This window comes from Equus caballus, chromosome 5, assembly GCF_041296265.1.
Source record: "Equus caballus isolate H_3958 breed thoroughbred chromosome 5, TB-T2T, whole genome shotgun sequence".
In the NCBI taxonomy this organism is placed as follows: domain Eukaryota; kingdom Metazoa; phylum Chordata; class Mammalia; order Perissodactyla; family Equidae; genus Equus; species Equus caballus.
In genome coordinates, this window is record NC_091688.1 from 54,923,280 (window position 1) to 54,938,024 (window position 14,745).

The 14,745-nt window shown below is 42.9% G+C and overlaps 1 protein-coding gene and 1 long non-coding RNA gene across 4 annotated transcripts in view; one reads left to right on the forward strand and one right to left on the reverse strand.

Annotated features, from left to right (window-relative positions):
• Positions 1 to 571: 571 nt before the first annotated feature.
• Positions 572 to 8,703, reverse strand: LOC102147343 (uncharacterized). 3 transcript variants are annotated; one of them, XR_011439272.1, is made up of 4 exons: positions 8,588 to 8,703; positions 8,080 to 8,253; positions 5,077 to 5,218; positions 572 to 2,142 (listed from the first exon to the last, which is right to left on the reverse strand). It is a non-coding gene; the product is annotated as an uncharacterized lncRNA (long non-coding RNA). The 3 variants fall into 3 exon arrangements; XR_011439271.1 differs by having other exon boundaries at positions 8,523 to 8,622; XR_290312.4 differs by lacking the exon at positions 8,588 to 8,703 and having other exon boundaries at positions 8,080 to 8,498.
• Positions 8,540 to 14,745, forward strand: part of NOTCH2 (notch receptor 2) — a 153,775-nt gene continuing 147,569 nt past the window's right edge. Inside the window, exon 1 of the mRNA XM_023642104.2 lies at positions 8,540 to 9,096. Coding sequence (XP_023497872.1) covers positions 9,024 to 9,096 — 73 coding nt within the window. The 5' untranslated portion in view covers positions 8,540 to 9,023. The remainder of the gene's footprint in view (positions 9,097 to 14,745) is intronic.

Here is a 14,745-nt window from a genome sequence, read left to right on the forward strand (position 1 = left end):
CTAATGCGGAAGGCTTAGCATTGGAATGAAGCAACGACTCTTCTCTGAGATGTAAGGCTAGGAAGTAAAGGTGGGTACAGAAGAGATAAGTTATGAGGTTGAGGTAGAGAGGTTGGAAGAGTTCTTAGATGGCCTGCCAATACAGAAATGGGGAAGGCAAGGAAATGTTTTACAGGGGAGGTGATAATCGTGCTAGGAGATGTCTTTATTGAAGTGGGAGGTGAGGCCTTTTTCTGGCAAGGAAACAGGGAACAGAAAGAGAGAAAGAGGCCAGAGGAGAGTGGTAAAGGCTGTAAATGCCATGGAGGTGGGGGATGGGTAGTGAGGTTAGAGAGCAGTAGCAGGGGATTCTTTGGGGCTGACCCATTTCAGCTGCTGAAGGGCCCACCCATTCACCCCAGTGGCTTTGGCAGTGGAAGCAGTGTGGGTAGATTGTCTGCAGGGGCTGTCTCTGCAATGAGATGGACAACTCTGGTACAGATCTTAATACTAAGAGGGAGAGCATTCTAGCTCTATATCACCAATCCTGGAATATAATGCAGACATAACACTGTTATATATGACAACTCTGTAGCATCACAGGAAACGATTTATGATATATGAATTAGCTGAGAGAGCAGGATAAAAACTGTATGTCTTGGTTATAACTATTTGAAATGTGCATATGCAGGAACAACTGAATAAAACATATCAAAATGTTATCCATGGTGGTATTATAGGTGATTTTCCTTTAATTTTTAAGAAAATATATTTTTGTTGATAATTTCAACAAGGATGTGGCAATCAATAGAATTGGTTCTTTCCCTACCGGAATTGTCTTTTATTAGATAGACTTAGAAGAGAGTATTTCAAAATAAAAAGTTGTAGTGTGGAATCACACTGCAGAATTGTCTGACCTTCTCTCATCTAGGGTGCAGAAGCAGGGCAATGAAGTCTTGGAGTTGTCCCACAGTTGGAGGCTGATAAGGAAGAGATTGGGGATTATGCCGTGGGGGAGCACAAAGGAGGTATGCGATCAAGCCCTTATATCAACAAATTTAGGAGACCAGGCTTACAATAAATGGTTACAGGGTGACTTATTCAGTGCTCAAGTGGGAAGTCTAAACAACAAATGGGTTTGGATCTCTGAGGCAGAGACCTGTGGGCAGGCATACACGCCATGCAGAGGTCAACTGTGTGGCACTGGAGGTGGTCAGATGGACCTGGGCTGTGCCACTGCCCAGCAGCTGTGTGCTCTCGGGCAACTTGTCAGGCTTCACTTTCTCTGTCTGTGAAGTGGGAATAATAATACCTGCTCATAAGCTGGTTGGAGCATTACAAACAATATAGCAGGTCAAGAGCTTAATACAGTGCCTGGCACACAATAAGCACTCCATAAATGGTTACTGCCATTCCCATTACGAATGCAATTATTGTCATTATTATCCATAAATATTTATGATGGAGGGCACTGATTGGGACTGGGGGCACTCTGAATTCTTTGGAGAGAATTCAGGGAGGTGTCCTGAGGGCGGTTCTCTCTCAACTCTAGAACAATGCTGTGGGTTCACCCCAGGCCTTCAAGAGGGAAGAGAGAGATGTGCAAGGAGGAACTCCACATTGGTTCTTCTTTTGCTGGTGTTCATGCCACTTCCCCACTTCCAAACAGGTGCATATTACTCCAGAGCACCCTTTCACCTTCCTCTCCCAACTCTTCCGTTCTGTTTTTCTTCTCCTCAACCCTTCTTACTTCTCTTTTCTCCTCAAAACCCCAAGTGGTGGATGAGTAAGGAAGTATACTACTTTTTGCATGTTCCAAGTTTGCCTTTTAGAAACTTGAAAGCTGTCTCCTAATTCCAGCACTAGGAGTTTACATAAGTCATTCTGTGTTCATCCTACCCATTCCTTCACTTACTTAAAAATATCTATACCCACAACAAATGATAGTCCTCAGTAGACAGGCAAGTATTCTAGACCATAAGAGTTCAATTAAGGAAGGCTCTTTTGAGGTGACTATAAATTACAAAAGAAACTCGCAGAGGCGTGAACTGTCCACAGGGCTCTTCTTGGCAACGAAGTGTACTTTCCTGGACACAGATGTAGATCTTCATGTCAGAAACATTCTCTGTCTTGCTCGCATCTGTTCTTCTTTTACTGCTTCAGCTTTTAGTATGTGTGATAAGAGGGAAAGAGTTCAAATGTTTGAAAGAAAAATGATTAGATCAGTGGTCTGAGCAAGAGAACAGAGCAGTCATATTACATTACTCTTAACAGAAATCAGAATGATTAAAAACAAAAATAAGTTGATATCCAGATCAGGTACAACCACCACTCGCCTGCTGAATTCCAATTTCACATTCCATTCCACAATGATGAATAATAATGATCCACTTTCAGCTTTGTTGGAAACCCCATTTGTATATTTACAAGGTCTTTACTTTCAGCAACAGATGCTTGCTCTGAGCCTAGCAATTACCACCTCTGTCTCTGCACACATTAGCACACATACACACCACTGATTTGTACTTTCCTATAAAATTACTCTTTCCCTTTTTAATTAGAATGTTTTCAGAGGCAAACCCTCTCGTTAAGGCCATGTACGCTTCCATTATAAATACCTGTTGCCAGCCATTAATTATCTCCTGATGAATTACTTTAGAAGATTTTTTTACACTTACTTTTAAAAATGGGATTTCTTTTCCTTTCTTTTTGATGCCCCCATCCTCCTAGTTAGTTAACCATTTTGAATTCCACATATAAGAAAACGTTCTCTTTTCTTCTGCTTCAGGAGACTTAGATGTGATCTGCACCCAGACAGCATGCAGATTTTTCCATACTTTAAGGTGGAAACTTTCTGTATGCCTGGACCTCACTGCTCAAGAATTTCTTGGCTAATTGTGAGGGAATAATATAAGAATGTTGAGTAGAAACAATTGAATAGTCCCTGAGAACAAACACCTTAACATTTCACAAATATCCAGAGATGTATAACCACTTGAGTGGCTGAAGCACTGTGACTCATCCAATAATACTGTGGTTTGATAATTACACAGTTGTGGATTTATGCTACTCTTGAATTAGGGAGATGTCCTGGTGCATACAGGTCAACTCTTTTTTTACATCATTACATCTATAAAGTGTACCCTCACTTAGGAGTTGAAGTGTAATATCTCCCTGCATAAAATACCTAAAAGAAATTTTTAGTCAGGTAGTGCTAAAGTGACCATTCCTGTACTAACTTTTCCTGCTTATCTCATGGATAGCAGAGAATTTTGGATTCGTAGTTAAGTTTTATATGTACCATTCATCACATGGTACATGCATGCTAGGAAGAGTTAATTGTACAAAGACAATCTGAAACTTTCTTCTCCTTGATATCAATTGAATTGAAATAATCACATTCTTAAAAGGACAAAAATATGTCAAGAAGCCAAAATTACAATTTCTTGTATTACATATTTGGGTCTAGGCTCAGTTGAAGGGTCTGATTGGCTCCTAATTCTCAGAGCTAGTTTGGATCTTGAGATTAACTCCTGCCTCCTAGAACTTGTTCTCTGTTTGGCTGAAACTGGTGGACCTCTCAGAATGTGTATCTTTACTGGGCACTTACTCTATGTAAGACAAAGACCCAACTACCATGGTGTTTACAGACATGAATAAAAGAAGGTTCTTGTGTTCACACTGTACAGTCCAATTGTATAGGCCACCTCTGTTCATTTGTATCTTGCAGGCTGTGTACAGGACAAAACGAAAGTGGCCTTAGAATTAATCACAGCACTCTCTACTTTTCCACAGCCCCGTGCTTTATCTCTGTTGTAGTTATGTTGTTTGTATGTTGTCCTCACTCAGTGCCCTGTGATCTCCAGAGAACAGGGGCTGGATATGATTCATGTTTGTACTGCCAGAGTCAAGAATGTGCTTTGTAGAGGGTAGGCTCTCAAAAAATGCTTTTAAATAAAAGAATGCACTTGCTTGCTTAGGTTTCCTAATTACAGTGGGTCAGATTGTTCTGTACCAATATGGAAGTGATAAGAAGCTAGTGGACCTCTGCCCAGAGGTCCCAACACTAAATACTGTCTTGGATATGCTTCACAGTGTTGCAGGAAGGGACAGTGGAATGAGACTGAATAAGAAATCAGAAACAGTGGGGTTCTGTCTCAACTCTGTCACAAAGGAGTTATTTAACCTTGGGCAAGACACTTAAACTCTATCTCAGTTTCTCCATCTGTGAAATGGGAATAATAATGACTGGGTTGGCTATTTCCCACGATTGCTTTGAGGATCAAATCAGATAATATACTTAAAAGTGGCTTGGAAAGCCTGAAGCACTTCACAAATGCAAGGCATTATTTTGAAAGAAATCTTCCCTTTAATTCCTGCTTCCACAAACACTTTATCACACAACCCTAGGTTCCTGGGTTGTGTTGTAAGATGTGTGGAGTAGCTTGATATGTCAACCTTTCCTTAATATGGACCCCAGAATCTTTTCTTCAGCACTGATAGTGTTTAAATGATTCAGGCTTGGAAACACCTCGATTTTCTCTCAATCTTGCGTCTCTCTCCAATTCATGTAGATATATATGCCCCTCCCTCAACATTTATTTAATGTTACACATTGAGCACATATGTGTACTAACTACTGTGCTAGGAACTGGGGCAAAATAGACAAATGACACAGGATCTCTGCCCTTGTGGGGTTTTTTCAGCTTATTGGATCTGAGAGAACAGACATGAGAACAAGTAAGTGCCTAATTCTGCATTTGTTTCAGGAGGCAATTTTACATGTGAGTTTTAATTATTAAAGACATATACATACATATGTATATACATACGTATATACATATATATTTAGTTTTGACTAAAACGAAAACTAGAATTGGCCCTTAGACTGTTAATCATCTGTAAATTTTTATTTGGTCTTGGAGACTGAGATTTTTCTTTCAGATGAAAGTTTGTGGGATCCTATTTTTCTTTGTATCAGTGAAGCTATGGAACTTTAAGGAATAGCAATAGCTATGATTAATTATAGGATCACCTGAATGTTTTCCTGCCAATTTCTCCTACAAAGTAGGATTTGCTTTGACTAGAAGCACTCACCTTGGGGAAGACCATGCTCCAATTCAACTGAGAAATTAATGTGCTGAGCACATTTGGGGCTGACATCTCCAGGCAGATCCTTGCCTTCATATCCTCAGCTGCTACTCAAGTTTTGAGACACCATCACAAGACCCCTTGGCTTCTGAGAGGGATGAGAGAAATGGTCACCTAAATGCACACACTGGAATTTAGGCTTAGCTTTGGGGAGAGGCCAATAGCAGAAAGCATATTTCAGTACAGTTCAGTCAGTCTACTCCTGGCTTTCCCTGAAGCAGTCAACAGCTGCTGCTGCTCCTCCTGAACACCATTTTCCCCTTCCAGAGACTTTGATATCTTGCCTGCTTAAATACTCTACCAAACCTCCTTTCCCTTCTCCTATATTTCCTATATCTGGGAATAGCTCATTATGCCTCAAGATACTGAGGTCATTGCTTATTCCTTGATCTACTGTTCCTCTTTCATCTAAGCAGTTATTAGTCTTAGGAGCCAATGCCCATCTTTTCTGCATTCCCACAGGCCCTGCCTAAGTTCTTGTCTTCCCGCTTTAGGTAACAGGCTCTGGTTTCTATTGTTTACCTGCCTCTATACTTGTTCCCTGTGCCTCAAATAGCCTTAGACCTCTAAACATGAGAAATCTCTTCTTTGCTTGCTTAATCTTTGGTCCTCCAAGTCTTAGTCTGGCTGCTGAGGTGTTCCTGGAAGCCTACCCTGACTGGACTACCCAGTTCCTCAGCTGTGAACCCGCAACACTCTACTTGTCATACTGATCTTAACTGTTGATTACTTGTCTCTCTTTCTCTCTCAACTCCTCACACAGGATCTCGCCCATGGTAAATATTCACCAAAATGCTTGTTGATAGGTTGGACTTCTTGTTCTCATCTCTCAGTTTTTGCCAATTCTACTTCTTCCCTTGATTTTCAGCTCCCTTTTTGTTTTGTTTTGTTTTTACCAATTTATATCCATAGCTTCCTCCGAAACACGTCTTTTAAAACAATTCTTTGGTCATAGCCTTCTACTTTCACTCATAACATTTATTCTTTATTCCTCTTGTCCTTATGGAAATGTATGCAATAAATTTAACATTGTAACAAAACCAAAAAAAAGTTAGATGTGATCATAATAACTGCTTTCCTTAAAACAGTCACCTTCAGAAACTGCACACCTGTTTTGATAATGTTGGCATAGCCCCAGTCATTTCTAGAACTGCTCTTTGGGAATGATTACTCCTACATTCTTCTGAATAGATTTTAACAGTGACAAATCTAACTTTTGCAAGTGATTTTTAAAATTTATATATAGCCAAGTCACCATGAGCTATATTTAGTGAGTAAAGAGAATGATCAAGCTGTTAACTCTATGGGTCCACAACTAAAAAGTAATGTTATTATCTTTCTCTGAACGTATTTGCACAAGGGAAATTCCAAAACTATCTTGACTAATTATGTTATTTTTGAAGAGTTTCTAGCATCCCAAGGTGACTACTTTCAATAATAGTACTTGCTTAGCTATTATAAAGTGCTTATTAAAATCCAGTGTTGCAACTTCATAAGCCAGTGATCATACTGACTTGCACCTGTTTACTGTTGTTTTACATTCTAGTTCAATAGCTATTATGTGATAGACGCTGGGAATGAATAAGGCCATGGTCCTTGCCCATAAGGACCTCCTAATCTAGTTGAGAAGATGAAAATATAAGGAGTCCTGTGTGAAAAATAGATATCAGTGTAAGATAAAGAAGCAGTACAGCCAAGAGACTGTCTGTGAGGGGAAGGAATTTGCAAAGCCTTCTCAGGACTGAAGGATGAATGATGATTAGAAGTTCAACAAGAGGAGGAGGGAAGGGGACTACAAGAGTCATTCTAAGCCAGGGGAACAGAAGGTACAGAGACTGAAACAAGAAGATGTTTGGGGGAATCTCAAGTCATTCAATACCGTTATTGTGTAAAGTTCACAGTGGGGGCAGAGAGGACAAGAGATGGGGCCCAATGAAGTAAAGGCCTTGTATTTACCGTTTTTTAGAAGTTTGGACTTTATCCTATAGGAGCCAGGGAGAGGCTCTGTGGGTAGGATTTCCCTCCCCAAAAGGACTATAAACTCCCACATCCAATTAGTCACATGGGTTTGCCCCTCCCCCCACTCTCTTTTTTTTCTTTCAAGATTGTCTCAGATCCATCTCTTCCTTTCCACTCTGACATTTACCTCATTAGTTCAGCCCTTCATCACCCATGCCTGGTCTGTTTCACCAACTCCTGACTGGCCCTTGGACTCCAGTTCATCTTTTGCTCCTGACAATCAATTTTGCACAGGATTATCAGAGCAACCTTCCTTTCCATCAAGTCTCACTCCTGTTCAAAAACCTTCAATGGTTTTCCGTGACCTAAGAGAGAACTGCCCCTCCCCCTTTTCAGCTTGTCATTCAAGGTCCTGCATAATCTGGTCCCAACACTCTTTCCCGCCTTGACTCCTGTCACTGCTCATAGTGCCAGAACTCATCTACTCATTCCCTGATCTGTACCTTTGCTTTTACAGTGGCTCTCACCTGGAATGCTACACCCACACAAACTTTTTTTTTTTGCCGTTTATTTCTTTTCTTACAAATAGCAAGCCCATTTGTACCCATGTATGATCACATCCCCCGGGTCCTGCCTTGAAAGTGACCATTATTTCAGTTATATTCTATGACTATATACTGTATGGCATGCATCCATAAATCATATATAGTATTATTTTGAAAAAATTTAAACATACATAAATGATATACTTTATATCTCCTTCAGCAATTAATTTTTCACTATCATTTTATTTTTAAGATTCATCCCTATTGATATATGTGAATATAGTATTTTCAGTTGCTGTACTGCATTTCAGTTTATAAGTATACCATTATTCATCCATTCCTCTATGGGTGGGCATTTAGGTTGTTTCCAATTTTTGGCTATTACAGAAAATGTTACAATGAATATCCTTAGCTGGTCTCCTTGTCCTACACAAATTTTACTAACCTTTCAAGATCCTGCTCTCATCCCAGCTCCTCCGTGAAAGCCTTCTCTGAATTCACCGGCCCGCAGCAGCAAAGTCCTGGTGCTCAAAAGTAGCTTGCGCATCATGCGTCTTTGGTATCATTTCATCGTGCCAAGCACAACGCTTCCCAAAATAAGGCGCTTAAGAAATAGTTGCTAAACGAATGAATGAAAGAATGAATGAATGGTACAGCACAGCCCAGTTGATGGCTCTGTTCATTTTAAACGGCTTTGGCGCCTTAGCCCCTATTTCCTTCTTTGACAGCACTGGTCCTTCTCTACTGCCTTCCTCTAGCTAGCTCGAGAGTGTGTGGACGCGTGGGTGTGCGGGGCGAGACCTATCTCACTGGATGAGGGCTGTCTCTCCCTGCAAGTTCACGATCTCGGCAATCCTAGTGTATGAAGCTCAGAGTCCTAACACCCACCCCCTTCACCAGAGACCGGCCCAGCGAGGCGCTCCAGCGCCGACTGAGTTAAGGCGCGTCCGTACCCAACGCGGCTTGGAGAAGGCTGGAGTGGGTGTCTGAGGACCGTAGTAGATCCCTCCGCGCGCAGCTCGGGCCGGCGCTTCTTCCTGCGGGAAACCCCTGGGTGCCGAAGGCGGCGGGGCCCGGCTAGGGCGACAGCGGGGCGGGGTTTGCAGAGGGAGGAGGCGGGCGAGGCGGAAGGACACACGAGGCTGCTTCGCTGCACACCCGAGAAAGTTTCGGCAAAACTTCGGGCGGCGGCTGAGGTGGCGGCCCAGGAGTTGCGGCCTTGGGGTACAGGGAGTGGAGGCATTGAAGCTGAGCTTCGGGGCGCAGCGCGAGGCCGTGAGCCGCAAAAGCAGGAGCAGGGGAGGAGAAAGTGGGGGCTTCTCTGTCGGGACCCCCTTCCCATGTGGATCTGCCCAGGCGGCGGCGGCGGAGGAGGAGGCGACCGAGAAGATGCCCGCCCTGCGCCCGGCTCAGCTGTGGGCGCTGCTGGCGCTCTGGCTGTGCCGCGCGGCCCCCGCCCGTGGTGAGTACCGCGCCGAGGGCTGCTGTCCCCCGTGCCCAGGCCCGCGCACCCAGCCCCCGCGCCCCGCCGCCCCCGCCCGGCCCGGCCGGCCACCTGGGGCGACCATTCCCCTCCTTGCGTCCTCCTCTCTGGGATAAGGCCGGGCTCGGCCGTCGGCGCGGAGCGAGGCCACTTGGTTCCCGAAAGTTTGCACATCGTCGGGGCCCCCTCCCCGGGAGCGCCTCCTCCCCTCGCTCCCCGCTGCCTCCGGCTCCCCTCGCGGGTGGCCCCACACACGCCTCCTCGGCCGGAGGAAGGCCGGGCAGCAAGTCTCAGAAACCCCCTTTCTCGAGCGCTTCAATTCGGGGAGTTGGGCAGTCTTGCCCTTTTGGTTCCGCGTTTCCTGGGGTTGAGGGAGAGCCGGGGGCGGGCTGCCCGAGACGAGCCCTCGCCGGCCGCGGACCGCAGATGGGCTGAGCGAAGGAATGCCAGATTCTGGCGAGGAGCGAGCGGGGGCAGGGCCTCCGAGGCCAACGGCTTGCACCTTCACAGCCTGCCTTCGCTTCGCCAAAGGGAGGCACACAATCTGGGTGGGTGGGTGGGTTTGGTTTGGATGGGGACAGGGTTTTGCGATGCGTCTGAATTCTGACACTCCGAATCCATGGTCCCGATAAATCCGGTCTGTTTGGCTCGAGTCTTGGAAAGGTGGAGGCAGGAGCAGAAGGAAAACTGGTGTGGCTGCATGGTGAGCCATATGATTTAAAAATCTCAACTGCTGTTATTCTTTCCGAGGCGCGGACCTCGGGCGCTGTTTCAGAGTCTGTGTCCAGCCCCAGGAATGTGGTGTGACGATCACCAACTCCTCCAACCTGGCTGCGGCATTTGCTGCTCTTTTGGCATGGTTGGGGGTGGGGCACGGGCGGGTGAGGAAAAGTGGATACGTTAATTCAAAGTGCTTCCTTAGAAAGCCTCTTTATGGTTGGATATTTGCAACAGCCTTTCTTAACACGGTTGGACCAAGGAAAGGAAATCGAATCATATGTTACCCATCCCACTCGCACTCTTGGATTCCAGATTTCTTCAGGCTGTTTAGTGGAAAGAGCTGGGGCTTTGGAGCCCTGCTCTGTAATCCTGGGTTCAAGTCCAGCTATGCTGTATGAACTCACCAATAAAATGGGAATAAAATTAGCCAGCTAATAGGATTAATTAAGAGAATGTGTATTAAACCCATGGCAGTCAAAAGGTAGAAAGTCCTCTCAGGGCAGGGCTGGTTTTTATTTTTTCCCAACTCTGCTTCCAGTGGGATGGTCGCTTGTGCATGTTTGTTGAAATTGAAAGGGGTCCCTTCTTTTCCTAGCCTAATCTGAAGGAAAATTTTTACTTTTATCAAAAAACTAGTATATGAGCTGTGTCTCTTTGCAAAGAAAAGGTTAAGAAGATGAGGAGCTTCAGAAAAATTTGCTGTTTGTTCATTGTTAACAGGCAGTCGACATGCCAATCACAGATGTTTAAAAGAGAACAAGGTTATTTATTACAGGGCTGGATTCGGCATCAACCACATTCTTCTTGGGAAGTTCAAATTCTTCACACCTCTAGGTCCCTAAGAATTTCAGAAGTGGACCATGAGGCTGTGTGATGATGAACAAAAACTGTTGTTTCGGAAGAGTTTGACAAAGCATGTAGATTGGCATTTTTGCATTTCTTTTTTGTTTGAGTGGGAACTTTAGTATAAGTGTAGATTTAGGATAGAGAGGAGTATAAACAATGGGCTAGTCTGAGGGTTACAATCCTTGGTCTTCCATTAACTTGTTTTAGTAAATAATGTAATCTTCATGATCTGTTGTCTCCTCACCTATAAAATAGAACTCAAGAAATAACCTTCTTTAGAGAGCTGGAAGGAATAATATGATTGCAAAATTAAGTGTTAAATGATAAGACTGGTGTCAGAAGTAGGATACTCTGACACACAGGGCTTCTCATTCTAGGCCCTCACTACAGAGAATGACACCCTCTTTTATACTTCTGCACTGAGCAGGTATTGCTATTACTAGCTGCCTTTCAGGTGGAAAAGTGAGTGTTAGTCAATTAGCTGAAAGGACAAGATTTGATATTTTAATTTTTAAAAAATCGACAGGTATTCTTCAGATACTAAGCTACTGCACTATAAGAGGTTAAAAAACATTTCTCAGTACAAATCTTAAAACTTTTCAGAGTCTAGCAGTGAAGGCTTCTTGAATCTTCTCAGCTTATCAGCATTGTGTTTTGCCGAGGTACCAATTATAACACTCTTCCAAACTTTTGAGTGTTCCTGTATTTGGCTTGTGGCCAGTCGTTAATTTAAACATCACTGAGTTCCTAAGGCAAGGAGCTGTCAACCCCTCTGTCTGATTGTCTAAACAGCTATCCAAGACCACCCCTTGCTCCTTGTTTACTTTTGCTTTGCCATGGGCAGTGACTCCCTGGTTTTTCTGCCTGCTAGATAACTTCTCAGCTGAATTCTTCTCTTGCTTTTTAAAAAATCACAAAGAGCGATTGTTTTTTTTCTTTCAGATGGAGATGAAATGTACCCTAAAACTACTTTCCTTTTCTCTTTCTTCTTGTTCTTTCTTTATTATTACTCGTTTTTTGGAAGGGAGGAGGAAGGCGAGTGATTATTTCTGGTCTCTTTTCCTCTTCCTGATGTTTTGGTTTTTAAAAGTATTTACCCACATCTCCTTGGCGTCTCTCTGCGCCAGTCCCCCTCCACTGCCTCTTCTGTAGACTGGTTACGACGTAGAGGAGTAACTTTGGGTTCACCTGAACTGTAGTTGCTGACTTCAGGACCTTTAGAAAATGTTTAAATTCAGTGGGATATGCTTGGATGCTTCAGAGCAGCCTTATAATACATTTTAAAAATATCACACCCACAGCAATTCTATTTTGCCCACAAAATTTGCATTGATCTAGTTCCCACTCTCTGATGCAATTCCTAGTAGTCCCCCTCCTTACCCTGTCCTCTGTGATAGAACAAAGCTCCACGGTCTGGCTGCTTCAGAATCTGCCCAGATGATTCTTAGGCTCAGCACCCAGGGATTCTGATATAATAGGTCTGAGAGTCTGCATTTTCCAAGATTTATAGGTTCTGATACAGCGCATTGATTGGAACCCATGATGGTTCATTATTGTGCCTTCAGGTGTGTATGTGGAGTGTTTCCTTCTTAATTTGAATGATTTCCAGAATGAACCTAACCTTAGTCAGACATTCCAATGTTTAACCTTCTGACTCTGAAAGATTTTGTAAATTGCTGACATAAAAGCTGTAGAGTGTGATGCCATTTCTTCTTGTTCATCTGGGCTAGTGGGTTCCAATTGTCTCTTTAGAAGGGCTTTGTGTATTTGAATGATATTATTATAAACTACCCCCCCCCCCACCCCCCCCCGCTGCCCCACTTCTTCTCTGTTATCTCTTTTTCCTCAAGCTCATTCATCTATATCATTTTGGACCTTTTATCTGTTGGTCCTTAATGATTTTAGAGTAAAAAATTCTAAGCAGTGATTTGAATGAGAATATAATAAGAGATTTTACATTATCCTTACATTGTGTTTACACTTGTTATTTAAGTGCTTCCTTTCTGGACATCTCTAACTAATGCAACTTGAACCTTTCAGTTTCCTCCCACCCTTTCCTGATTCTCTTCTTTTCTTCTTCCCGTCCTTTGCAAATGACTTCAAACCAAAAGGTTTTCTTTTCTTCTGTTTTTATCTCTTTATTGGTACACCATATGTCTAATATTTTGGAAAGATCACTGTCTAGGAGCCAGAAGACCAGAATTCTCCTTCAGGTCTGTAATTAATTAGTCTTCTGATCTTGGGGGAGGGCAGTTTTGGTCCTCCATTTGCTCAGGTATGTTGTCCATAGTTTTTGAGCCAGTTACAGAGTTGAGACTGGAATCTCTCTCTCCTGGTCTTCAGTCCAATGCCTTGGCCACTCTCCACACCACTTCTGTCTCTTGCACAAATGAGCTCATGTACATAAAAGCACTCAGAATATCCTCAAGTGCTTATTGTTCATGTGTACTTGTTGACGAAAAGAACTCTTTTTCATTTATGTGTTTATTCTAATGTTCCCACCCCTACCCTTATACCTAGCACAGTGCCTTGACGTCTAATAGGCACTCAATAAATATTTGTTCATTTGAACAATTACTTTTAGTCATTTTCTTATTCTGGCTACTGTGGTACTCCAAGACAGTTTTTTAAAAAATAGTATTTGTAAAAGTCATTGCTTACCTTACATTTGGGGAAAAGACAAATTTTTCCCTTCCCCGGATGTTTTATTTAAACTTGCCATTTTGAATTTCTGTGTGTGTGGTTTCTTCTCTCTCTCTCTTTTTGTTCTGATCACTTCTGCAATTCATAAAGGTCACTTTGACTTTGGAATTTAACCTCAAAGGCGCTGGCACCCACCCCCTGCCTCTCACCTGAGTTGCTACTACTGCTTTCTGTATTAGTATATTACTAGGCCAGCAATTTCTATTATTTTGTTCAGAGTTGCCACATTTTATTGTAATTTGGTCATTTTGGGGTCTACTGGAATACTATTTTTAAAATTACAGTTAACTAAGTTTATGTTTGTTAGATGATTTTTTTTTGAGATTTTTTTCATTGTGAGCTCGATATGGCAGACTTGTACTGGACTAAGAGGATATGTACATTTAGTAAAGTTTATTTGTTTTCTTTCCCATCAAGAGAGCTCCCTGAAAACCACTACCATTGACAAACTCCAAAGGTGGGATATGATAAATTTTTGAGAGAACCATATAGTGTGTGAGCTGTCTCCCCTACAGGATTTGCTTCTTGAGTTCAGGGACTATCTCACGTGTATTTCTTCTCTGACCTACAAAACTTGTCTAGCATATGCCCAACATGCAGAGTCAGCTGAGCAGCAGGCTTGGTCACAGTATCTGTGACTCCTGGTCTGTCCTCCCCACCTCTGGAACGTTCTGGAGGAGAGGCTGGTGGTGAGTCAGAGGTGTGTCTTTGTGCTCCTTTCTCCTTTGAAGAGAAAAGATCAGTTGAAAGCTGACCCCACCTACAGGCTTTTATTCTATCTCTTTTTGTTAATTAGTGAGTAGCTGAAATTTTCCTCTTTGTTGACTTACCTGCTGGCAGGAACTTTAAAATTCATCTAGTTCTTCTGTCCATCCCGTGCTGGATCTGTTCCTCTTACAACATCCTGGTCAAGAGGTAGCCTGCCTTCTTTCTGCTTGAATACCTCTTGTGATAGGCAGCTCCCTGCCTCCAGAGGCAGGTTAGTCCACCTTTGGACAGCTCTAATTCTTAGAAAGATCTTATATTCAGCTGTAATCGGTCTCCTTATGATTTGCACCTATTGGTGTCTTCTCAGGAATTTGCCTTATAGAGTCCTGAGCCCTGTGTGGACGACAGGGATCCAAAAGGGGTACCTTATTGAACTGACACCTCCCCCTCCTTGAAAGAAGTTAAACTCAATGAGGAGCATGAAGATGATCAATTTGGGGTGTTCTCCTGGAGATTCTGATTCACTGGGTCTGGAATAGTGTCTGGGAATTTGTATATTTAAGAAATAGTCTGGTAATTTTTATATCTGGCAAGTTTTGGAATTACTGCAGAGTGAATGTGGAGAAGCCAAAGGTTTAGTTTAGTTTTTGT